The following is a 24,690-nucleotide window of genomic DNA, read 5'->3' as shown; positions in this document are numbered from 1 at the left end:
GCCTGGACTAATGCCTGAGACATTCCGTTCCAAGAAAATATGGCGGGGGAAAATTTCTGCGGCCTGGACTAATGCCTGAGACGTTCCGTTCCATAAATATAAACCTCGTACAAGCAGGATCATTTTAATCATTTTAGTAGCGAAGGCGAAGGTCATTCAACCCACCGTTGCCATAGAGATGCTGGTTATCATCGGTTCCATTTGGACCGTTTGGACCCTGGTTTGCCGATCTTCCATCGTCCCTGGATAAAGAAAGATGTCAGCCACCGCACTGCGCAATGAAATACAATCATATCTATGACTTCACTTAATGATTTTTGCAACAATGTAACCAGGAAAAAAAAAATCGGCCCGGGTAGGTAAGACTGAGCAGCCCCAATCCTCGGGATCCTTTCCTTGGAGCGCCAAGGCTCGACCGTTGGTGGCTCCCCCAACTGGTCTCCATCGTCCTCCCCTGGGCGGCTGCCCCCTCCCAGCCCTGGACTGTAGGTACTGTTCTCTAGGATTTTCGAAAAACAAAAACGGGGTGACTACTCACCGGGGGCGATCTTCATCACAGGTGGGTTCTAGAACAAAACACATTTCATCTCTAGGTATCATTAATATATATATCTTTGTATACAGTGATTTCATACTCAGACGTGGGAAGATACCGCCCAGTTGTTCGGTTCCTGTTCAAAGTTCGAGGTCAAACATTCTGTGGGTTCGGATGTTCGACCTCGAATTGAACATGGGGGGTGTTCGGCCCGTCACTGTTTAATACACACACTGCCAAATGGATTAAAAAAAATTAGTGTTGGAAACATTCCTCGGAGATTTTATTAGGTCCACCTTGCTAGTTCCAGGTTGGACCTAACGGTGGTCACATGATCGGGAAAGGTCCCCATCGAAAGAGGAGATCGGGACCTTTCCGTGAGTACCGGACATGTGTGCTGGGAGCGCTCTCAGCACATATGTTTTTATTTTTATAGAACGCAAATGTTCGGCCGCTCGGCGTCTAGGCCCAGACACGGGAGGCTGCACATTTGCGTGCCAAGAGGTTAAGCTGGACCGCTCCTTCCCTGCTGCCAGGTGGTCCTCTCTCAGGAGGCCAGTGAAGTTCACAGCTTTCTTCCTCTCTTCCAGCATCCCTGGAGGTGAGCCCCTTCCAGCTTGGTCTCCAACTAGGCTCCTGCCCTCAGCCTTCTTCCCCATCCTCTTCCACCCGATACTCCCCTCCTACTGAGCAGGCTCACTTACACTTAAAGGTTGTCCCAGCCCCTTTCCAAGCCTCCTGTCGGGGATTGGCCAGGATCCTTTAAGAGTACAGAACAGCCACTCCTCAGATCCACCCACTGCTTCCGGATCCTTTTCCAAAGGTCTAGAACAGGAGGAAATTCCAGAGAGCGGTTCTTCAGTGCGACCCTGACCAAACGTTGACCCTGCTGGCTATCACACTCAGGCTGCTAGTAAGCCCTCCTCTCTGACAATTGAACACTAGCTCCCCCTAGCTACCTAGGAGGGTGCTACAAAAATATCATGGATGTGGTACAGGAAACAATACTGGCATCCAGTATTTCCTGAATTTTGCTCGCCCCAAAGAATAAAATTCAAAATACTAACAACTTACAAATGCACAACTCTTCCAATCCCTCCACCGACCTCCACTCAGTGTCCTCCACCCCTTTCTTCCAATCCCTCCACCGACCTCCATTCAGTGTCTTCCACCCCTTTCTTCCAATCCCTCCACCGACCTCCATTCAGTGTCTTCCACCCCTTTCTTCCAATCCCTCCACCGACCTCCATTCAGTGTCCTCCACCCCTTTATTCCAATACCTCCACCGTCCTCCATTCAGTGTCTTCCACCCCTTTCTTCCAATCCCTCCACCGACCTCCATTCAGTGTCCTCCACCCCTTTCTTCCAATCCCTCCACCGACCTCCATTCAGTGTCTTCCACCCCTCTCTTCCAATCCTTCCACTGGCCTCCATTCAGTGTCTTCCACCCCTTTCTTCCAATCCCTCCACCGACCTCCATTCAGTGTCCTCCTCCCCTTTCTTCCAATCCCTCCACTGGCTTCCACTCGCCCCAATGAATAAAATTCAAAATACTAACAACAACTTACAAAGCCATCCACAACTCTGCCCCCGGCTACATCACCGACCTGGTCTCAAAATATCAACCAAACTGCTCTCTTCGATCCTCCCAAGACCTTCTGCTCTCTAGTTACCTCCTGCCATGCTCTCCTCCAGGACTTCTCCCGAGCTTCTTCCATAATATGAAACTCCCTACCCCAATCTGTCCGACTATCTCCTAATCTGTCTACCTTTAGAAGATCCCTGAAAACCCTTCTCTTTAAAGGAACCTTCTGCTCTCTAGTTCCCGTGTCACCTCCTCCCATGCTCGCCTCCAGGACTTCTCCTGAGCTTCTCCCATCCTATGGAACTTCCTACCCCAATCCATCTCCTAATCTATCCACCTTTAGACGATCCATGAAAACCTTTCTCTTTAAAGAAGCCTATCCTGCTTCTACCTAGTAAACCACCATTTATTTCCTCCATCAGCTCCTCCCCCCCTCAGCTATTACCTTTTGTATCACTCAACCCTTCCTCCTAGATTGTGAGCTCCCAGGAGCCGGGTCCTCTGTTTCCTCTGGTACCAAATTGTATTGTAACTGTAATGTTTAACTTCATTTTTTTAAACTGTTGGCGCTATATAAACCCTGTATAATAATAATAATAATAATAATATAATAATAATAATAATAATAAAAAAAAATAAAAATAAAATAATAATAATAATAAAAAAATAATAATAATAACAATAATATAATAATAATAATAATAATATAACAATAATAATAAAATAATAATAAAATAATAATAATAACAATAATATAATAATAATAATAATAATAATAGCAATAAAATAATAATAATATAATAATAATACAATAATAATAACAATAAAAAATAATAATAATAATACTAATAATACTAAAATAATAATAATAATATTATAATAATAATAATAACAATAATATAAGAAGAAGAATAAGAAGAACAATAATATAATAATACTAATACTAATAATATAATAATAATAATCCGCATTTTATCAGTTTTGTACAAGAATTTTACTAATCTGTCTATTCCATATCAGTCACATTTCATTTCATCCACTTTGCTCACTTGTACCCATCACTCATTTAATAGAAGTAATACCATTGGAACTCCCCATTCATGTAAACTGTTTTACAAATTTTTGCGCTATTTCTATAAATTTTTCAAGTTTAATTAAATGCAGAACCAAGAATACCTGACTTTTGCTGATTTTGTGGGCACCGAAAGGAAGGGAACATTGGAGGTAATTTTCTCCTCTTTACAAACAGTAAGATGATGACGAGCAACAACGCAAACAGGAAAACTCCGAGTAGCGGCCATACGATATTGCTAACTGAGAACGAAGAGTTTGTGGAAACTTAGTATCCATATGTGGAGGAAAAATCACACGAGGTCAACGATCTTTGTAATAACTTTTAATTAAAATGTACCCAACAGACTGAAGATAAGCAATTCCAACTAACTTTTCTTTGCCCCTTCTGGATGGAATTTGGAGAACCCTTAAATTCTCACCACTCCGACATTGGACACATTCCGGTGTCAGATTTAATTTATATATATATATATATATATATATATATAATATACCAGTATTATATTAAATTAAATATATTATAATATATGGAATATATATAGCAATCTTCCATTAAAAAAGAAAAAAAAAAAAAAATAAAAATATATATATATATATATATATATATATATAAAATATACCAATATTATATAAAATTTTATATATATATATATATATATACATATATAGATATATATATATATTACATACCAATATTATAATATATTAAATCATTTTATATAAATTATTTATATATATGTATATCTATATATATCTATATATCTATATATCTATCTATATATATATATATATATATATATAATATACCTATATTTTATTGAATTAAATATATTATAATATATTGAATATATATAGCAATCTTCCAAAAAAACTTCAAAATGTCTCTAATCCACCAGGACTAGCGAATATATATAAAATGAATGCTGAAGATATGAAACGAATTCCTCAAATGAATCCGTTCAACAAAACGAATATGACGAAACAAAATAATTCTTCAATTAAGGAATGCATCTGAAACTAAACAAACATTTTCGGCGTGAACATGTCAACTCACAGGTAGAATTTTGGTAATTCAAGAAAAATTTTCCATTCTGCTCCTTCAAATTTCAAATGGTCAAGAAAGAAGGTTGATTGGACCCCACTAACCATTTGAAAATTGAGCAAACCATCCAAAAATAATTTTTATTTAAAACTAAATTCTGCTGGTGCATGGCCACCTCAACCACCTAAACTGGACCACTCAAACAAGATAAACAGACATTTGGGAATGTGGACTCACCAAGTGGACGGTTTTCCGAAATTGGGCTGATCTGAAATGTGTCCACAACAGAGACGGGCTTGTTGGCTGACAACTTGTTGCTGACTTGACACCTATAAGTCCCTGCATGGTGACTTTGGAGGGATTCGATGTATAGAACGGTCCCATTGCCTCGTAGCTGGAAGAGCTCGGAGTTCTTGTCTACCACCATCTCATTGTGCAACCACAGGAATACGGGGGACGTTCCTTTCTCTGCGGAGCAATTCAACGTCAAAGATTCTCCATATACCAAATCCTTATTGCCTTTATCCACGGTGATACTTACACCTGAAACTAGACCTGCGAAAACAGGAAAATGTACGAAAAATGATACTTAAGACACAAATTTGATGTCTTGGTTGTGGAAAGACTACTGCAAGGTCTTACTCACTTTCTACAGGGACGTGGACTTGGGTGCTGTTTTTCCCAACTTTTCCATCCTGGGATTGAACAGAACACCGATAGCTTCCCGTGTCCTCTTCTCTGGCTTTGCCGATCACAAAACTGGTCCCCATAACAGCACTTTGGATCATTTGAGAGTCTTTATAAAATGTATATAAGAGGCCGGCGCTTCCCTGAGGATCGGTCACACACTTCAAAGTCACATTCTCTCCCTCCTCCACAAAGAGTGATGGACCAACTTGGATTTCTGGTGATGTGAACAACTCTAGAAGACATTTCAACAATGAAGTAAGTATAATAATAAACCCATATGACGATATGATATTCTACAGGTGTAATTCAATCATTTTAGCAGCTACTGTAAGTGAAACCTAGCGCTATCCAGTGTACATTTTTGTTGATTAAAAATCTTACAAACAACATAGTAGTAAAAAACATATTTACAGATATAGAGAATAAAAAAAAAAATTATATTTATATATATATATATATATATATATATATATATAAAATTAAACAAACATAGCTTACTTCAGCATACAAACCCATCCAGTGTAAATTTTTGTTGATTAAAAATCTTACAAACAAACAACATAATAATAAACAACATATTTACATATATACAGAATAAATAAAAATAAATAAATTATATATATATATATATATATATATATTTTAATTTATATAATTATATTTATTTATTTATTTAATTATATATATATATATATATATATATATATATATATATATATATATATATATATATATATATATATTTCTAATTATTTATTCTGTATAAATGTAAATATGTATTTTTATTATTATGTTGTTCGTTTGTAAGATTTTTAATCAACAAAAATTTACACTGGATGGGTTTGTATGCTGAAGTAAGCCATTTTTGTTTAATTATATATATATATATATATATATATATATATATATGTATATGTATGGTATAATGCCCCTATGAACCAACCGCACCCACCCCCCACCCTACCGACCACTCCCACCCACCCCCCACCCTACCGACCACTCCCAACCCCCCACCCTACCGACCCCTCCCAACCACCCATCCTACCGACCACTCCCACCCTACCACGGGCGGACTGACAATTCATTGGGCCCCCGGGCAATAGGGGAGCATGGGGCCCCTGTGTCCTTGCCCAAACTCACAAAAGCCTATGAAAAAGGTACCAGGGGCATCTCATGGGGCCCCCTACTGACCCCGGGCCCTCGGGCAGTGCCCGCGTTTCCAAATGGTCAGTCCACCGCTGCACCCTACCGACCCCTTCCCACCCAGCCGCCGCTCCTCCTTGGTCAGTAGGAATCCCATTCAATGTCAATGGATGAAAAAGAGAACCTGAATGTCTAAAAGTAATGTGGAATCCGACACAACCAACTCTGGCTTCATTTCATCTGCTCACCCTGTATCTGGATATGGAGCCCAACACTCATCTTCCTCACAGTGTCATTGGTCGTCCTCACTTCACATGTATATTTCCCAGAATCCTCCAGCTGAGCTGACAGCACTTGGTATGTATCATCTTTGCTGAATCCCCGCACAGTCCGTCCATCTCTGTAGAAGGCGAAGTGCAGATTGGTGTTCTCTCTTAGAGGGTTATGTCTGGTGTCACAGGTCAGGATCAGGCCATTACCTTCCCATATCGAGTTTTGGTCGCTCTGTATTTTTGGAGTAGTGAATAGATCTATAAAATATAATAACATGACCTTGTGGTTTTATAGCTCTAGATTGGGATACGGACAAATGTGGGACCCCAGACACAACATAGCAAATACTAGAGCGGGAAGTCCAGTGGTATCGCCACTCCAAACTGACTCTAAACTACAGTCTGTACAATCCAAAATATTATCTATCAGTGCCGTCTCTCTGCCCTATAGAGGTTTTACTGCTGCAAGGTGGCATTCCTGTGCAAAATCATGTAAATCGATGTTGTGTTGCACCTCTGCCACACAGGGGGCGTGCGTGCCTGCACTGCCGGAGATCTCCTGAATGTTGTGTTGCACCTCCGCCACACAGGGGGCGCATGTGCACTGCCAGAGGAAATTTCACACTGTGAAATATCACAGCACAAAACAATCTACAAGCCCCGACACAGTTTCTCACTGGCACCTGCAGATTGTCGGTCAGGAAGGAAGAACAGCGCTGTATCTACAGTGCCTCCAGAAAGTATTTCCAGCGCTTCACGTTTGCCACATTTTGTCATGTTACCACCTTGTTCCAAAATGGAATAAATTAATTTTTCTCCTCAACATTCTACAAACAATACCCCATAATGACAATGTGAAAGAAGTTAGTTTTGAAATCTTTGCAATTTATTAAAAATAAAAATCTAAAAAAAAAAGCCCACACATGTACATAATTATTCCCAGCCTTTGCCATGACACTCAACATTGAGCTCTGGTGCATCCTGTTCCCACTGATCATCCTTGAGATGTTCCCACTGATCAACCTTGACATGTTCCCACTGATCATCCTTGACATGTTCCCACTGATCATCCTTGACATGTTCCCACTGATCATCCTTGACATGTTCCCACTGATCATCCTTGACATGTTCCCACTGATCATCCTTGACATGTTCCCACTGATCATCCTTGAGATATTCCCACTGATCATCCTTGACATGTTCCCACTGATCATCCTTGACATGTTCCCACTGATCATCCTTGAGATGTTCCCACTGATCATCCTTGAGATGTTCCCACTGATCATCCTTGACATGTTCCCACTGATCATCCTGGACATGTTCCCACTGATCATCCTTGAGATGTTCCCACTGATCATCCTTGAGATGTTCCCACTGATCATCCTTGACATGTTCCCACTGACCATCCTTGAGATGTTTCCAGAACTTGGTTGGAGTCCATCTGTGGGAAATTCAGTGGATTGGACATGATTAGGAAAGCAAACATGTCTATAGAAGGTCTTACAGGTCACAGTGCATGTCAGAGCAGAATCCAAGCCATGAAGTCCAAGGAATTGTCCGTAGACCTCCGAGACAGGATTGTATCAAGGCACAGATCTGGGGAAGGGTACAGAAACATGCAGCATTGAAGGCCCAATTGAGCACAGTGGCCTCCATCATCTGTAAATTGAAGAAGTTTGGAACCAACAAGACTCTTCTTAGACCGGGCTGCCCGATCGAGGGAGAAGGGCCTTAGTCAGGGAGGTAACCAAGCACCCGATGGTCACTCTGAAAGAGCTCCAGCATTTATTTGTGGAGAGAGGAGAACCTTCCAGAAGAACAACCATCTCTGCAGCACTCCACCAATCAGGCTTGTACGGTAGAGTGGCCAGACGGAAGACACTCCTCAGTAAAAGGCAAATGGCAGCCTGCCTGGAGTTTGCCAAAAGGCACCTGAGGGACTCTCAGACCATGAGAAACAAAACTCTCTGGTCTGATGAAACACAGATTGAACTCTGTGGCCTGAATGTCAAGCGTCATGTCTGGAGGAAACCAGGCACCACTCACCACCTGGCTAATACCATCCCTACAGTGAAGCATGGTGGTGGCGGCATCATGTTGTGGGGATGTTTTTCAGTGGCAGGAACTGGGAGACTAGTCAGGATGGAAGGAAAGATGAATGCAGCAATGGCTGGAGACATCCTTGATGAAAACCTGTTCCAGAGCGCTCTGGACCTTAGACTGGGGCGACGGTTCATCTTCCAACAGGACAACGACCCTAAGCACACAGCCCACATAACAAAGGAGTGGCTACGGGCCAACTCTGTGAATATCCTGGAGTGGCCCAGCCAGAGCCCAGACTTGAACCCGATTGAACATCTCTGGAGAGATCTAAAAATGGCTGTGCCCTGACGCTCCCCATCCAACCTGATGGAACTCGAGAGGTCCTGCAAAGAAGAATGGGAGAAATTGCCCAAAAATAGGTGTGCCAAGCATGTAGCATCGTACTCCAAACAACTCGAGGCTGGAATTGGTGCTAAAGGGGCTTTAACAAAGTATTGAGCAAAGGCTGGGAATACTTATGTACGTGTGGGGTTTTTTTTTTCCACTTTTTATTTTTAATAAATTGCAAAGATTTAAAAACAAACTTCTTTCACATTGTCATTATGGGGTATTGTTTGTAGAATGTGGAGGGAAAAAATGAACTTAATCCATTTTGGAATGAGGCTGTAACATGACAAAATGTAGCAAAAGTTCAGCGCTGTGAATACTTCCTAGATGCACTGTAGGTTTACATAGGTACAGGGGAAAGTCATGAATCATGTGTCTCTGCAGAGCTGAGAACACAATCCATCACTTTCCCTAGTAAAAGCACCTAGTACATAGCTAGGCAGACACCAAACCCTCTGCTCACCCTAGACCAGGGGTCTCCAAACTTTTCAAACAAAAGGCCAGTTTACTGTCCTTCAAATTTTAGGGGGGGGGGGGCGAATTGTGGCCAGTAGTGTTGGACTATATGTTCAAGTCGAGCATAAGTCGTGAACACACAAACGGTAAGGGTGTTTGGGGAGGCTGTTTGCCTGCTGCATCCCTGACAGTGCATTGTGATTGGCCAAAGCAATACACCTGACCACAGGTGCAATGCTTTGCCCAAACACATCACAGGATGATGTCACAAGGGGCCGGGGGTAACACCACTCCTTTGTGACGCCATCACAGTATTTAAGAACTGTGATCGTGTGGAGCAGTCAGATGGCGGGATCCAGCGTTGAGGGCGGAGCAGATTTTTTTTTTCAGGCCGGAAGGCATCGTGATTGATGTGATTATTTTTGTTTTTAATAGACTGCCTCCTGTCATTTTGTTACTACACTTTTTTGTCGTGTGAATGGGTACCGCATACTCCTTCACATGGGGTGAGCCGGCATCTGGGGGACCCCTTGTTAAAGGGGGCTTCCAGATTCCGATAAGCAAAGCCATACAAAGCAGTGTGCAGGAGCTGACAGGGGAGAGATCTGTGCCGTTTATACACAGTTCCCTTCCCGGTCGGAGATACTCGGCGATCACTGGGTGCCGGCGAGTAATCACTGGCTGGGAACCAGTGATTGACAGCCGTGGATGCAAATGGCGTGCGTGGCTAGGGTGTGTGCGTGGCTCACGTGCGCCCCCTACCCGGAAATGCAAAATCACGCATATATAGTGAAAGTTCTTTCAAGGGTTCCTCTGTTCTGAAAAGTTTGAGAAAGGCTGGTCTAGGTGAACAAAAGGATCAAAAAATATACAATAAGTAACAAAAATAAAATTACCTTGTACAGAAATATAGGTTTCAGCCCAAATCCATCCACCGTTCTGAATTTGAAAACCAACATTTTTTTTGCATTTGTAAGTGCCGCTCATCGTTGTGTTCACATCACGAATACGTAAACTATAATCTATGGATCTCAGTTGTTGACTATCCTTGTAAAAAAATGTCACCCCTTCATCTCCAAAGCCTGGCGAGCTGTGACACCTCAGATCAAAGGAATCGCCTTCAACAACGTCAGGAGGTGCCTGCAGGATCAGTAGGGCTGGAAATAGAGGAGTAAAAAAAAAATTAGAGGAGAGGACGTAGAGTCCAATGCCAGACGGGATTTGGTAAGTACAGACCTGGAGGTTGCGCCAGATTTGGGGGTCACATGTTCAGAATTTGAGGGTCTCAACAGGTAGGACAACCTGAGCCTCAGTAGAAAGAATGGAGAGGAACGTAGAACCAAAGGTAGATGGTTTTGTTTTTTTTTAGAAAAGGGAGATGAGTCCCATGTGGGTGTTTTTCTGCCAATGGATATTTACAAAGACAATCAAACACCAATGGTGGGGCCAGGGGCGGACTGACAACTCATGGGGCCCCCAGGCAATAGGGAATCATGGGGCCCCTGTGTCCTTGCCCAAACTCAAAAAAGCCTATGAAAAGGTACCAGGGGCATCTCATGGGGCCCCCTACTGACCCCGGGCCCTCGGGCAGTGCCCGAGTTTGCAAATGGTCAGTCCGCTCCTGGGTGGGGCTGATTTACTAAAGGAGGGCATGACGACTTTTAGCTAAGTGCATGGGGCAAAGTTGTGTTGACTTCAACCCTTCAACCATGTGTGAGTCCCAGTTTTTCATTATTACATGTGTTGAATCACATGTTCTCTGCAAAGTGACCTTACCTTTCCCTTCTGCAGGCCATAAATGGGTCGAATTCTGAACAAATTTTCTTTAGAAAATCTGAAACTTTGTGCGCTCTGTAATGCGATGGCGCCACCATTGATTTCCAAAATTGACCAACCAAGCCTTCAATTTCTCCTCGTGTTGCTACAGAAAAGAATTTTCATGGCCAAGAATTTTCTTTTCTTTCCAGGTCTCAGCTTTATATTTCTCGCACGATTCTCCCATCATGGATTAGAAATTCGTTAGTTTTTCAAAAAATTTCCAAGATGCCCGATCACTCAATTTCGATGGTCATGCCGTTTCTGTGACCGACTAACGATGCAAAATTAGAATGGAAATTCTTTCGGAATTCGACCCGCGTATGGACGGCTTTATTGATCAATGCTGCATTCACACTTGAGCGCTTTGTAGCTCGAAGCTCCAAAAACGCTCAAACTTAAAAAATCAGTGGTTCTCTATGGTGTCTGTTCACGCGATCAAGTGTGAACAGGCACCATAGAGAACCATTGATTTTTTTAAGTTTGAGCTTTTTTGGAGCTTCAAGCAACTCAAGTGTGAATGCAGCCTTAGTAGAGTGAACATGCTCTAGTTCAGGGGTCTCCAAACTTTATATACAAAGGGCCAGTTTACTGTTTTTCATACTTTTGGGGGGCTGGACTGTGGACATCAGGAAAAGAAAATATCCCAATGTCAGTGGGAGCAAACAATGCCTCATTCTTGGTGCTAATGAGAGGAACTGTGCCCCATTGTTGTGTCATTGGGGAATCAAGCCCCATCGCTGGTGTCATTGGGAGGAATTGTGCCCCATCATTGGTGATATTGGGCCCAATTGTTGGTGTCATTGGGCAGAACTGTACCCTATTGTTGGTGTCATTGGGGAATCATGCCCCATCACTGGTGTCATTGGGAGGAATTGTGCCCCATCATTGGTGTTATTGGACCCAATTGTTGGTGTCATTGGGTGGAACTGGGCCCCATCGTTGGTGTCATTGGGAGGAATTGTGCCCCATCATTGGCGTCATTGGGAGGAATTGCGCCCCAGAGTGGGGTCAGCGCATGCTGAAGTGCACAGTGCGCAGAAGTTGCCAACTGTCTGCAGAGTCAGTAGCTAAAGACCTCCAAACTTGGTGTGGCCTTCAGATGAGCCCAACAACAGTGCGTAGAGAGCTTCATGGAATGGGTTTCCATGGCCGAGCAGCTGCATCCAAGCCTTCCATCACCAAGTGCAATGCAAAGCGTTGCATGCCGTGGTGTAAAGCACGCCGCCACTGGACTCTAGAGCAGAGGAGACGTGTTCTCTGGAGTGACCAATCACGCTTCTCTGTCTGGCAATCCGATGGACGTGTCTGGGTTTGGCAGTTGCCAGGAGAACGGTACTTGCCTGACTGCACTGTGCCAAATGTAAAGTTTGGTGGAGGGAGGATAATTGTCAAGGTCCTACCTTTTCCCTGAGGTTATGTTACTCCATGTGCTGGCGTCCATCTTGGATTCTGCTGTGCATGATGGGAATCCTTTTATGCCTTCAGGTTTCTGTGGTCCATCCCCCAGAGGGGTGTGGCTGATGACATATAAGCCTGTGGCCCGCACATGCTCTTTGCACTTGTGTCTTGTGTCTTTGTGTTGCTGTTACTCTGTTCTGACTCTCGTGACTCTCCTGGTATCTGATTCGGCTTGTGACTTGACTATTCTTTGTATTCTCCTTTGATCTGATCCTCTGTTGCTGAACACGGCTCGTGACCTGTGATTCTCGTCTGCTGTACTGTACTGTTTTGTCCTGTTGTTGTTGACCCCGGCTTGTCTGACTACTCTTTTGTCTCTTCCACCAGCTACACGCCATTGACGGCGGCCATTACCGCAGCTGAGGTGTCTCGGGGGCTGCGACCTGGTTCCTGGCTGCGTCAAGTCCATCCCCACCATCAGGTGCCCTGGTGAAGGGCAGCCTGGGACTTAGACTCCGCGCCCTGAGGGACTTCGGTCTGTGGGTGGTGGTTGTCGTCAGCCAGTGCGTTACACTGTTAGGCCTGCCTGTCCATTCCTCTGCTCTTGCCCTGACAATAATGGTGTGGGGTTGTCTTTCAGGGGTTGGGCTTGGCCCCCTAGTTCCAGTGAAGGGAACTCTTAAGGTGACATTTTTGACAATTTCCTGCTCCCAACTTTGTGGGAAGAGTTTGGGGATGGCCCCTTCCTGATCCAACATGACTGAGCACCAGTGCACAAAGCAAGGTCCATAAAGACATGGAGGAGCCAGTTTGGAGTGGAGGAACTTGACTGTCCTGCACAGAGTCCTGACCTCAACTCCATAGAACACCTTTGGGATGAATTAGAGCGGAGACTGCGAGCCAGGCCTCCTCCCCCGACATCAGTGCCTGACCTGACAAATGTGCTTCTGGAAGAATGGTCCAACCTTCCCATAGACACCCTCCTAAACCTTGTGGACGGCCTTCTCAGAAGAGTTGAAGCTGTTATAGCTGCAAAGGGCGGGGCCAACTCAATATTGAACCCTACGGACTAAGACTGGGGGGCCATTAAAGGTCATGTGTGTGGAAAGGGCGGGGCCAACTCAATATTGAACCCTACGGACTAAGACTGGGGGGCCATTAAAGGTCATGTGTGTGGAAAGGGCGGGGCCAACTCAATATTGAACCCTACGGACTAAGACTGGGAGGCCATTAAAAGTCATGTGCGTGGAAAGGCCGGATGCCCAATACTTGGGGCAATATGGTGTAGGTATATAAAACACAAATGCACAATATGGGGAACATTTTTTAGTTGAAATGTCTTGATATCTAATCGATTTTCCACTACCTAAAAAAACAGAAATACTCACCGTCCCTAATGACATCCAATCTTACAAAGGAGCTGAGATCCTCTCCGAAGCCACACTGGTAATCTCCACTGTCCTTTATTTTTGAAGATGTGATTTTGAGCTCTTTGAACCTTCCATTTATCCACTTTCCATCCTTTTTCCAGTTGTAGCGCTGTGCGTTTTTAGTGGTGTCACAAGTCATAGTGATCACCTCATTCTCAAACACCATTCCCCAGTAAGGAGAGAAGGTCACAACGGGCCGGTTTGGTTTTCCTGTAACTAATTAAATAAAAACTCAAGAGACTTGACTCACAAAAAGTAAAATATTCAACAAGTAACTTCAAGCTGCTTAACCCATTAATGCCGACACCCCCCGGCCCTTTAAGGGGTTTCTGAGTTCGGGAGGCGGGTTTAGGGTCACGTGACCTCCATCACGTGATCGGAAAGTTCCCAATCGCGAGGAGAGATCGGGACCTTTCCGTGGGTGCCCTACCCGTGCCGCGTTTGGTGGCTTCAGCTGTCGATCACCGGTTCCCGGCTGGAGATTCCCCGCCGGCACCTGGCGATCGCCGAGTATCACTGATGGGGGAGAGGTCTGTATGTAAACAATAAAGATCTCTCCCCTGTCAGCTCCAACATGCTGCTTTGTATGTGGAAAAAAAATGACAGAAATTTAATTTTTGTACAGTGTTGCATGGCTGCACAATTACAGAAATGCAGCACCGTAGCACAAAAAAATGGCCTGGTCAGGAAGAGGGGGGGGGGGGGGGGGGTGGCGATGAATCTCATTAGTTGATGAAGTAGCCAACTCACCATTGTCAATCAGACCCAGTCTCACCGGACGGCTGTAAACCGATTGGTCAGCTGAGCACTTATACGTTTCAGTGGCTGTTACTTTTACGTTAGTTTCATATAGTTTTCTCCTCCGATACATTATCTGTTCTCCTTTATACCAGTAACTTTCCACCTCCACGGATCCCACACTGCAGGACAGGGTCACCCAATCACCCCGATAAAATTGGTTCCAGTTAGGGGATAGGGTTACAACAGGTCTGACTGCAGCTCCTATGAAAGAGAAAAAATGCAAATATTCATTAGATATAAAAGAAAAAAAAATAAACTGGAAATCCACCGATCTATAGAAAAGTGCGATCATGTGAGATACCAGGACACCAGGTATGCAGGGGTGTATGTACCACAAGGCAAACATGCAGGGGCGGACTGACCATTTGGAAACTCAGGCACTGCCTGAGGGCCCGGGGTCAGTAGGGGGCCCCATGAGATGCCCCTGGTACCTTTTTCATAGGCTTTTTTGAGTTTGGGCAAGGACACAGGGGCCCCATGATCCCCTATTGCCCGGGGGCCTCATGAGTTGTCAGTCCACCCCTGCAAACAAGGCACTTGCGTCCCACATGGAAGAAAAATATATTTGAAATATACTTTAAAATATTCTTCACAAATATATTGACATATATTTGAAATGCTACAATTTTGGCCGTATTCAATATATTTAAAAAAAAAAATTAAATAAATAAATAAATATATATATATATACATACACAAACATATGTATACTGCAAATTGAAATGCGTTTTTATTACAAAATATATGAAAAATATTTTTAAAAAATACATTTCAAATATACTGTAGGTCTTTAAAAATACAAATCTACATTTTTGGAATTCATTTACAACTATATGTAAAAATATATGTTAAAATGACTTTTTTATATGTTAAAAAAAAAATCTGAAGAATATATTTAAAAATATATATTTCTTTAAATATATTCTTCAGATTTTTTTCAACATATAAAAAAGTCATTTTAACATTTATTTGTAAATGCATTCCAAAAATGTAGATTTGTATTTTTAAAGACATGCAGTATATTTGAAATGTATTTTTAAAAATACTTTTCATGTATTTTGTAATAAAAACACGTTTTATCACACATTATATATATATATATATATGTGTGTATTTATATGTATATATATATATATATACATATATATATATACTGTATACACACATATATATATTTATTTATTGAAATATATTTTGATATATATTGAATATGGCCAAAATTGTAGCATTTCAAATATATTTTTCTTCCATGTGGGTGGTAACGTCTGCATACAATAAGTTAGACGGCCAGTTTCTGAGTGCTCAGTCTCTGCTAGAAGCGACAGGTTAATGGCGGCAGTGTCCTCTCACCAGTCCCAGAGACAAGGCGACAGGGGTCCCGCTTAGACATGTGCGACTCATTTCGTCCCAGACTGAATTCGGGCCAAATTTTCATAATTCGGAGATTTGAATGTGTAGCACTACCCCTTTGGGGGTTGCTGATGAATTTGGGTCCTCCTGTAGTCCTGCACAGCCAGGCAAACTGCATTTTCTACACACGCTTGGATCCGTAGTCAATAAACCGGTCCCTAAACTTTTGTTCTGTATTTTTATTGAGGGGATTTATCTGAGATAAGGTGGGGGGGGTACAGGATGCTCAAAGGAGCGGAGGAACAACTTCCTACAACTAGTCACAAGCTTCTCGTCCACAACACAGCCACTGTGGGAAGCTAGCCAGCATCTCCGTCATGTTCCACCCCAGACCAGAGATGAAATTCACCTCTTCACCCAGCAGTCTAGAGATTGTCCTGAGAAGGGATCTGGTTCTTGTCCCTTTAAATAGGTGATCAGTCGCTAGTAGGGAGCTAATCTGGTTTCCCACCAGAGTGCTCCTTTGCCTATCCGCCCAGGGGGTGTAGGTGTACTCTTTCAGATACTCTTATGTACCGCTTGTGGATTGGCTGCTGCTACTAGGCCTATCAGCAGGGCTGCTCCTTCCCTACTATACAGGTTGTCCTTTCTCGGGGGGTCAGTGGGTTCTGGGTTTTCTTTTCTTCCAGCTCCGGGCTAGCAGGCATGCCCCATCCCACTAGGTCTCCTGGCAATGTCCTTCCACCAGCCTCACAGCTTGCTCTTTCTCCCTCTCTCCCACCCGACCCCAACTGAGCAGGCTCCAAACAGTTTTAAAGGAGTCCAGCCCCTTGCCCAGCTCCTGCTGGGGATTAGCTGAGGGCCCTCAAAAGTGCAGCCAGCCAGCCACTGTCTCCAAGGGGCAGTGAGTCCAGAGTTCTCCGCCTTTCCAGCTCCAGGCTCACAGGCAGGCCCCATCCCATTAGGTCTCCTGGCAGCCTTCCTCCTTCAGCCTCACATTTTCCTACTCCTTCTTCCACCCGACTCCACACTCCTTCTACTGAGCAGGCTCCTACACTTTTAAGGGAGTCTCAGCACCTTGCCAAGCCTTCTGTTGGAGGTTGGCTGAGGTCCCTCAAGGGTGCAGCCAGCCACTCCTCAGATCCACCCACTGTCTCCAAAGGGCAGTGAGGCCAGAGTTTTCCACCTTTCCAGCTCCAGGCTCACAGGCAGGCCCCATCCCATTAGGTCTCCTGGCAGCCTTCCTCCTTCAGCCTCACATTTTCCTACTCCTTCTTCCACCCGACTCCACACTCCTCTTCTACTGAACAGGCTCCTACACTTTTAAAGGAGCCCCAGCCCCTTGCCAAACATTCTGTTGGAAGTTGGCTGAGGTCCCACAATAGCGCAGCCAGACACTCCTCAGATCCACCCACTGCCTCCAAAGCCCTCCTCTGAAAGCTTTAGAGCAAGGGGAAATCCCAGAGGGGCTGGCCTGCAGAGTATCTCAGCCCTGCCCACAATTTTACCTCCCTCTGGCTATTGCACCTGAGCTGCTAATCAGCTCCTGACTAACCATTAGGACCTGACTCCCCCCTAGCAGGGTGCTACAAATGTATCCAAATTTCCGAATTACAATAGTAACAAATTTAAACGAATCTGAAATAATGAAACAAAATTTCATCTGAAACAACGAAAGGAGGGGGCAGAGACAAGACCAGTCACCCTGCACAAGGAGAGAGAGCAGAGCTGTAGGAGGGGCCCAGCAGGCTCCACCCACTACAGAAAATACAGGAGGGGGAGGAGACAAGACCAGTCACCCTGCTCAAGGAGAGAGACTAGAGCTGTGGGAGAGAGAGGGGGCGGAGACAAGACCAGTCACCCTGCACAAGGAGAGAGGGCAGCAGTGAGCGGTCTTTATTACAGGAAGTCTCTCCCTGGACGACGGCACAGATCTGGAATACTTTATAATGAACATTTCCACATTCCCCTTACCTTGTATCTGAATTGATAACTCCTCGCTCCTCTTCCTCACATGGTCATTGGGCGTCTTCACTTCACAGGAAAATTTCCCAGAATCCTCCAGCTGAGCTGACCGCACTCTGTATGTATCGGATACACTGAGATCCTGCACAGTCTGTCCATCTCTGTAGAAGGCAAAGTGCAGCTCTGTGCCGCCTCTGAGTGGGTTGCGCCTGGTGTCACACGTCATTATTAAGTCATTGCCTTCCCTTAGCAGGTCAGGACCGTATTTTATTTTTGGCGTGGTGAACAGATCTATTAAAAAAACAAAAAACAAAGACAATGTGTGTGGTTTTCATTACTAGGCACATGCACACCCGAAAAGTCGTCCTGTTTCATTTCGGATGCGTTCGTTCGTAGCAGAATCTTGTTTTCCTCACATTCATTGGGTTCAACCGATTCCAGCGTTCGTTCCGTATATTCTTTGGTCAGGGAGAATTGTAACACACGGGTTGCAGAGGACAGGAAAGAGTGAAGCGCAGGTTTCAGCGGACAGACATAAGTAACTCACGTAGTGAAGGGGTCAGGAGTAAGTACCATGTGGAGAGAAACAGTTGGGAGTAAGTAACACGCAGAGAGCAGAGGTCAGGAGCAAGGAAACACATAGAGCAGCAATGTGGGCTCAGGAGTAAGTACCGTACAGAGTTCAGAGGTCAGGAGTTAGCAAAGTAGGAAATGCAGGGGTCAGGAGTAAGTAATGCAGAAAACACAGGGATCAGGAGTAAGTAACACAGAGAATACAGGGGTCAGGAGTAAGAAACACAGAGAATACAGGGGTCAGGAGTAAGTAATGCAGAGAATACAGGGGTCAGGAGTAAGTAATGCAGAAAACACAGGGGTCAGGAGTAAGTAAGGCAGAGAGTACAGAGGTCAGGAGTAAGTAACGCAGAGAGTACAGGGGTCAGGAGTAAGCAACGCAAAGAATACAGGGGTCAGGAGTAAGCAATGCAAAGAATACAGGGGTCAGGAGTACGTAATGCAGAGAATACAGGGGTCAATAGTAAGTAAAGCAGAGAATACAGGGGTCAGGAGTAAGCAACGCAGATAATACAGGGGTCAGGAGTATGTAACGTAGAGAATACAGGGGTCAGGAGTAAGTAACGCAGAGAATACAGGGGTCAGGCGTAAGTAACGCAGAGAATACAGGGGTCAGGAGTAAGTATCGTAGAGAATACAGGGGTCAGGAGTAAGTAACGCAGAGAATACAGGGGTCAGGAGTAAGTAATGCAGAGAATACAGAGGTCAGGAGTAAGTAACGCAGATTATAGATGGGTCAGGAGTAAGTAACGCAGAGAATACAGGGGTCAGGAGTAAGTAACGCAGAGAATACAGGGGTCAGGAGTAAGCAAATCAGAGAATACAGGGGTCAGGAGTAAGCAACGCAGAGAATACAGGGGTCAGGAGTAAGTAACGCAGAGAATACAGGGGTCAGGAGTAAGTAACGCAGAGAATACAGGGGTCAGGAGTAAGTAATTCAGAGAGTACATCTGTCCTTATTCTGTATGTATGGACTCTGCACAGTCCCACTTCTCCTGTCCCGGATGCCGGGTGTCATTCTCGGTATCTCTTCTCATTCACTAATTCCCCCTCACAATTTCCAACTTAATGTCTTTCCCAATGCGCACATTTTTTTGGCACACATTAAACCACACCCCTAAAACAAATTGAGCCGCCATTTCCTTACCATCCAGTGAACTGATATGAAAGAACACACATATATATATATATAATAACAATGATAATAAAAATGAAAATACATTCCTTCAAAAATAAATAATTAACAATATAAAATCCAGCAAATAAAATAACATTGTAATAAATATAAATAAAATGATACATAAAATAAATCCTACCTTGTACAGTAATATATGTTTCAGCCTCGGTTAACTTATTCTTCTGGAAGTATTTCCCACATTTGTACAGGTCACTCTGTGCTGTGGTTATGTTGGGGAGATGTAAGGTGTCACCAACGATGGCTGTCCACTTATTATTCATGTAATAGTATACTCTATTATTATCTTTATCCCTGCTGTGACATCTCAGACTCGGGGAATCTCCTTCTACTATGTCAGGGGGGGCCTGCAGGATGAGGTTACCTGAAAATGAAACAGTAGAAAGCTCCACAAAAAGACATTGTCCTCTTACCAGGAGGTTTGACCGCCCAACGGATCGGACAAAATACGCAGTAAAGTATATCCAACTGACACAGCACCAGGTCCTCAGTGCATCCTCCTCCCACTATAATCACAGACACTTCTCCAGATTATAGATACTTTGAGTAGCAAACTTGTAGGACGGGTTGACGTTCTCCTTGTGGGACATCCTGCTGACCTCGGTGGTCAGCAGAATGTCCTACAAGGAGAACGTCAACCCTCAGCAGTGGTGTATTTAGGTTTTGTGCTGCCCTAGGCAACGCAAATATCATCTGCCCCCCATGGACACCAACCAACACAACCCCCCCCCCTTCCCCCTCCCACAGAGAGAGAATGACAGTGACCAACAATATCCATGCCCCCCACCCGGGGGAGCCTTCTACTACCCCCCCCCCGTGACGATAGAGGATAGAGAGACACTCATCTTCACAGCTCCGGGAGAGCCAGACTCTACATACACCATCAATCTCTCTCGGATCCCATCGGGTTCCTATGGTGCACGTGTCTCTACTTTCATCCCTTCTTCTGGGGGAAGGTGCTGCCCCCTCTGAAAAATACCGACCTAGGCAAGTGCCTTGTGGTAAACAAGCCCCTGACCCCCAGCACAGGGAGTTTCTACTCAACCTATACCTAGGAGAGGTGCAAAAGTCCATTGGACTCTTTAGACCAGGGGTGTCAAACTGATGGCCCTCCAGCTGTCGTGAAACTACAAGTCCCATCATGCCCCGCCTTTGGGAGTCATGCTTATAACTGTCAATCTTCCAATGCCTCATGGGACTTGTAGTTTGGCAACAGCTGGAGGGCCACCAGTTTGACACCCATGCTTTAGATGATCTGCAGGTGGTGACATGACGGGTTCATATCCTTCCACCTCTGTCTGTGGTGGTTTTAGGGATTTTTTTAACACTGAGAAAATGATTGTTTTTAATTCTGAGATTTAAGTATTTTACAACCAGGAAATATCTTTTGAAAATACTGTATAAGTGAGAACAGACAGACAGAAAGACAGACAGACATGAAAGACAGACAGACATGAAAGACAGACAGAAAGACCTGAAACACTGACATGAAAGACAGACAGAGTGAAAGATAGATGGACAGACCTGAAAGATAGACAGACAGACATGAAAGATAGATGGACAGACAGACATGAAAGATAGACAGACATGAAAGATAGATGGACAGACAGAGTGAAAGATAGACAGACATGAAAGATAGACAGACAGACAGAGTGAAAGATAGACAGACAGACATGAAAGATAGATGGACAGACAGACAGAGTGAAAGATAGATGGACAGACAGACATGAAAGATAGATGGACAGACAGAGTGAAAGATAGACAGACAGACATGAAAGATAGACAGACAGACAGACATGAAAGATAGACAGACAGACAGAGTGAAAGATAGACAGACAGACATGAAAGATAGACAGAAAGACAGACAGACATGAAAGATAGACAGACAGACATACATGAAAGATAGACAGACAGACAGACATGAAAGATTGACAGACAGACAAATATGAAAGATTGACAGACAGACAAGAAAGATTGACAGACAGACATGAAAGATAGATGGACAGACAGACAGACATGAAAGATTGACAGACATGAAAGATACTGTAGATGGACAGACAGAGTGAAAGATAGACAGACATGAAAGATAGACAGACAGACAGAGTGAAAGATAGACAGACAGACATGAAAGATAGATGGACAGACAGACAGAGTGAAAGATAGATGGACAGACAGACATGAAAGATAGATGGACAGACAGAGTGAAAGATAGACAGACAGACATGAAAGATAGACAGAAAGACAGACAGACATGAAAGATAGACAGACAGACATACATGAAAGATAGACAGACAGACAGACATGAAAGATTGACAGACAGACAATTATGAAAGATTGACAGACAGACATGAAAGATAGATGGACAGACAGACAGACATGAAAGATTGACAGACAGACATGAAAGATAGATGGACAGACAGACAGAGTGAAAGATAGATGGACAGACAGACAGAGTGAAAGATAGATGGACAGACCTGAAAGATAGACAGACAGACATGAAAGATAGACAAACAGACATGAAAGATTGACAGACAGACAGACAAGAAAGATTGACAGACAGACATGAAAGACAGACAGACAGACAGAAAGACTTGAAAGATAGACTGACAGACAGACATAAAGGATAGAGGGACAGACAGACAGACATGAAAGATAGACAGACAGAAGTAAAAGATAGACAAACAAACAGACAGACAGACATGAAACATAGACAGACAGACAGATGGCCAACTGTGTTACACCTTCCAACCAATGATGAGCTTAGCTGTGGTCAGAACTTCCAATCCCAGAAGTCAGCTGTCATTCCTGGGCCAATCAGCTGCATCGGTATGCACACAAAGGGGTTGCAATGCTGGTGACATCGGTGATCTTTTTGTACATGCAGCTGCAGAATACCCCTGCTCACACCTCATTGGCCAGGCACTGACAGCTGACTTCTGGGTTCAGAAGACATATATAATGATGATAATGAATATACTTTATCCCTAGATATAGACAATCACTTAATGGTCAAATACGTGAAGACAACTTACCCCGCATGACAACCTCCAGTTGGACAGGAGCACTGAGAATTCCTTCAACCCAACACGTGTAAGCTCCTCCGCCTCCCTCTTTGGCGGTAAATTGTGTGCTCACTCCGTATCCAAAGTGCCTGTTATTTTTATACCAGTAATAACTGTATTCATTATATGTTTTTCCCTTCGCTAAGTCCGAACTACAGGACAGGTTCACCTCCTCACCAGCATATACCTTGTTCCAGTTTGGGGATAGAGTCACTACGGGGCGTAAAGCAGATCCTACGAAAAAGGACAAACGGTACCATAATGAACTCCCAGAGTGGGAACACGCTAAAGAAATGATATTAAGCATTTATGGGACGGCAGATACTATTTTCACATGGCGTATAAATGACATGCCCCCAGTGCTAGACTAGACTACCCCCAGCCTGTAAGTCCCCGCTTCCTGAACTTACAGGCAGGAAACCAGGTAGAGGTGCAGGCTGGGCTCTCACCCCTGTCAATGGAGCGATCCTCCATACAACAGATGACCCAGGATTACACTAGGATTGAGCTGTACACAGTTTGATTACCCTGCCCCCCATCTCCTTCAAGGACCGCTCATCTCTCGGCAGCAGAGGGCAAGGGAATGAATCAAACACTGAACATGCCGATGTAAGAACGATCCTGTGTCATCTGCTGTATGGAGGATCGCTCCAATGACAGGGGAGGAGAGCACAGGCTGCACCTCCCTCCTCTCTCCTGTCATTTCTCCTTTGCAGGCTTCACTGCTCCAGACTTTGAGTACGGGGATGGGGGAAGGCACTCAGTGGCCAGGCACAGTGTCCATGGAAAGACCAGCCTAAGGCACCCCCCATCCTCCGAGATCCAGCCATGGTGGAGACTAGGGAAACCAGCGGGTGTGGCTGTGCCCTCGGTGGCAGTGCACCCAAGGAGGCTGCCTAGTTTGCCTAGTAGTAGCACCAGCCCTGTGTGACCCCATACTATAGCTTCTATCTACAGAAAAGTGGCTCTCCTGTAAACGTTGTCTTAGTGTGATGCCATCTTCTACAATGTGTATGTAGAGAGCCAGGATGTTCCTTATGTAAGCCAATTAAAAAGAAAAAAAAATGAAAAAAAAAATAGTCAAAGAGAAAACAAAATTGAGTGTCTCGAATTTTCATTAAACATTTTAAGATTCTGATAAAGAAATGAGAGATTTTCATCATTGCAGCCTATAGGCACTCAAGCTTTGATGCCCATTGAAGTGTCTCTGCTAGGTTCAACTCTTTATGGCAGCCATTCTTAACCAGGTTTTGGTGGACCCTTAAGGTTCCCACAGGGTTGCTAGGGGTTCCTTGAGCTGCGGCTCACATTTAATGGTATCTGCATAGTTTTGGGGAGAACACCACTGAGCAGAGCCAGCTACATGACACCAATGGTCTTTTTTAGCTGTCTGTAACAGTAGCATTGCCATGGTAAAGGAGGCAATCTTCCCGCTAACCAAAAAGGAAAGGACATTCTTCCCATAGATCACCAATGTAAGGGGCATTCTACCCACTGACCACCAATGTAAGGTACATTCTTCCCACTGACCACCAATGTAAGGGGCATTCTTCCCACTGACCACCAATGTAAGGGACATTCTTCCCACTGACCACCAATGTAAGGAGCATTCTTCCCACTGACCACCAATGTAAGGGACATTCTTCCCACTGACCACCAATGTAAGGGACATTCTTCCCACTGATCACCAATGTAAGGGACATTCTTCCCACTAACCCCCAATGTAAGGGACATTCTTCCCACTGATCACCAATGTAAGGGACATTCTTCCCACTGACCACCAATGTAAGGAGCATTCTTCCCACTGACCACCAATGTAAGGGACATTCTTCCCACTGACCACCAATGTAAGGGACATTCTTCCCACTGAC

General features: G+C 44.2%; 1 protein-coding gene across 1 annotated transcript in view; it reads right to left on the bottom strand.

The window, feature by feature from the left end:
• Positions 1–24,690, bottom strand: part of LOC149456335 (Fc receptor-like protein 5) — a 36,242-nt gene that overhangs the window by 3,870 nt on the left and 7,682 nt on the right. The window contains exons 3-14 of the mRNA XM_089685134.1: positions 22,790–23,053; positions 19,879–20,121; positions 17,999–18,280; positions 14,624–14,875; positions 13,832–14,089; positions 10,124–10,384; positions 6,318–6,599; positions 4,883–5,158; positions 4,474–4,791; positions 3,297–3,434; positions 539–566; positions 166–242 (exon numbers count right to left, since the gene is read on the bottom strand). Coding sequence (XP_089541260.1) covers positions 166–242; positions 539–566; positions 3,297–3,434; positions 4,474–4,791; positions 4,883–5,158; positions 6,318–6,599; positions 10,124–10,384; positions 13,832–14,089; positions 14,624–14,875; positions 17,999–18,280; positions 19,879–20,121; positions 22,790–23,053 — 2,679 coding nt within the window. The remainder of the gene's footprint in view (positions 1–165; positions 243–538; positions 567–3,296; positions 3,435–4,473; positions 4,792–4,882; positions 5,159–6,317; positions 6,600–10,123; positions 10,385–13,831; positions 14,090–14,623; positions 14,876–17,998; positions 18,281–19,878; positions 20,122–22,789; positions 23,054–24,690) is intronic.

The sequence above is a fragment of the Staurois parvus genome, unplaced genomic scaffold (assembly GCF_062004578.1).
Source record: "Staurois parvus isolate SC_StPar_1 unplaced genomic scaffold, SC_StPar_1.0 ptg000363l, whole genome shotgun sequence".
Classification (NCBI taxonomy): Eukaryota; Metazoa; Chordata; class Amphibia; order Anura; family Ranidae; genus Staurois; species Staurois parvus.
This window is presented reverse-complemented; position numbering and strand designations above follow the sequence as displayed.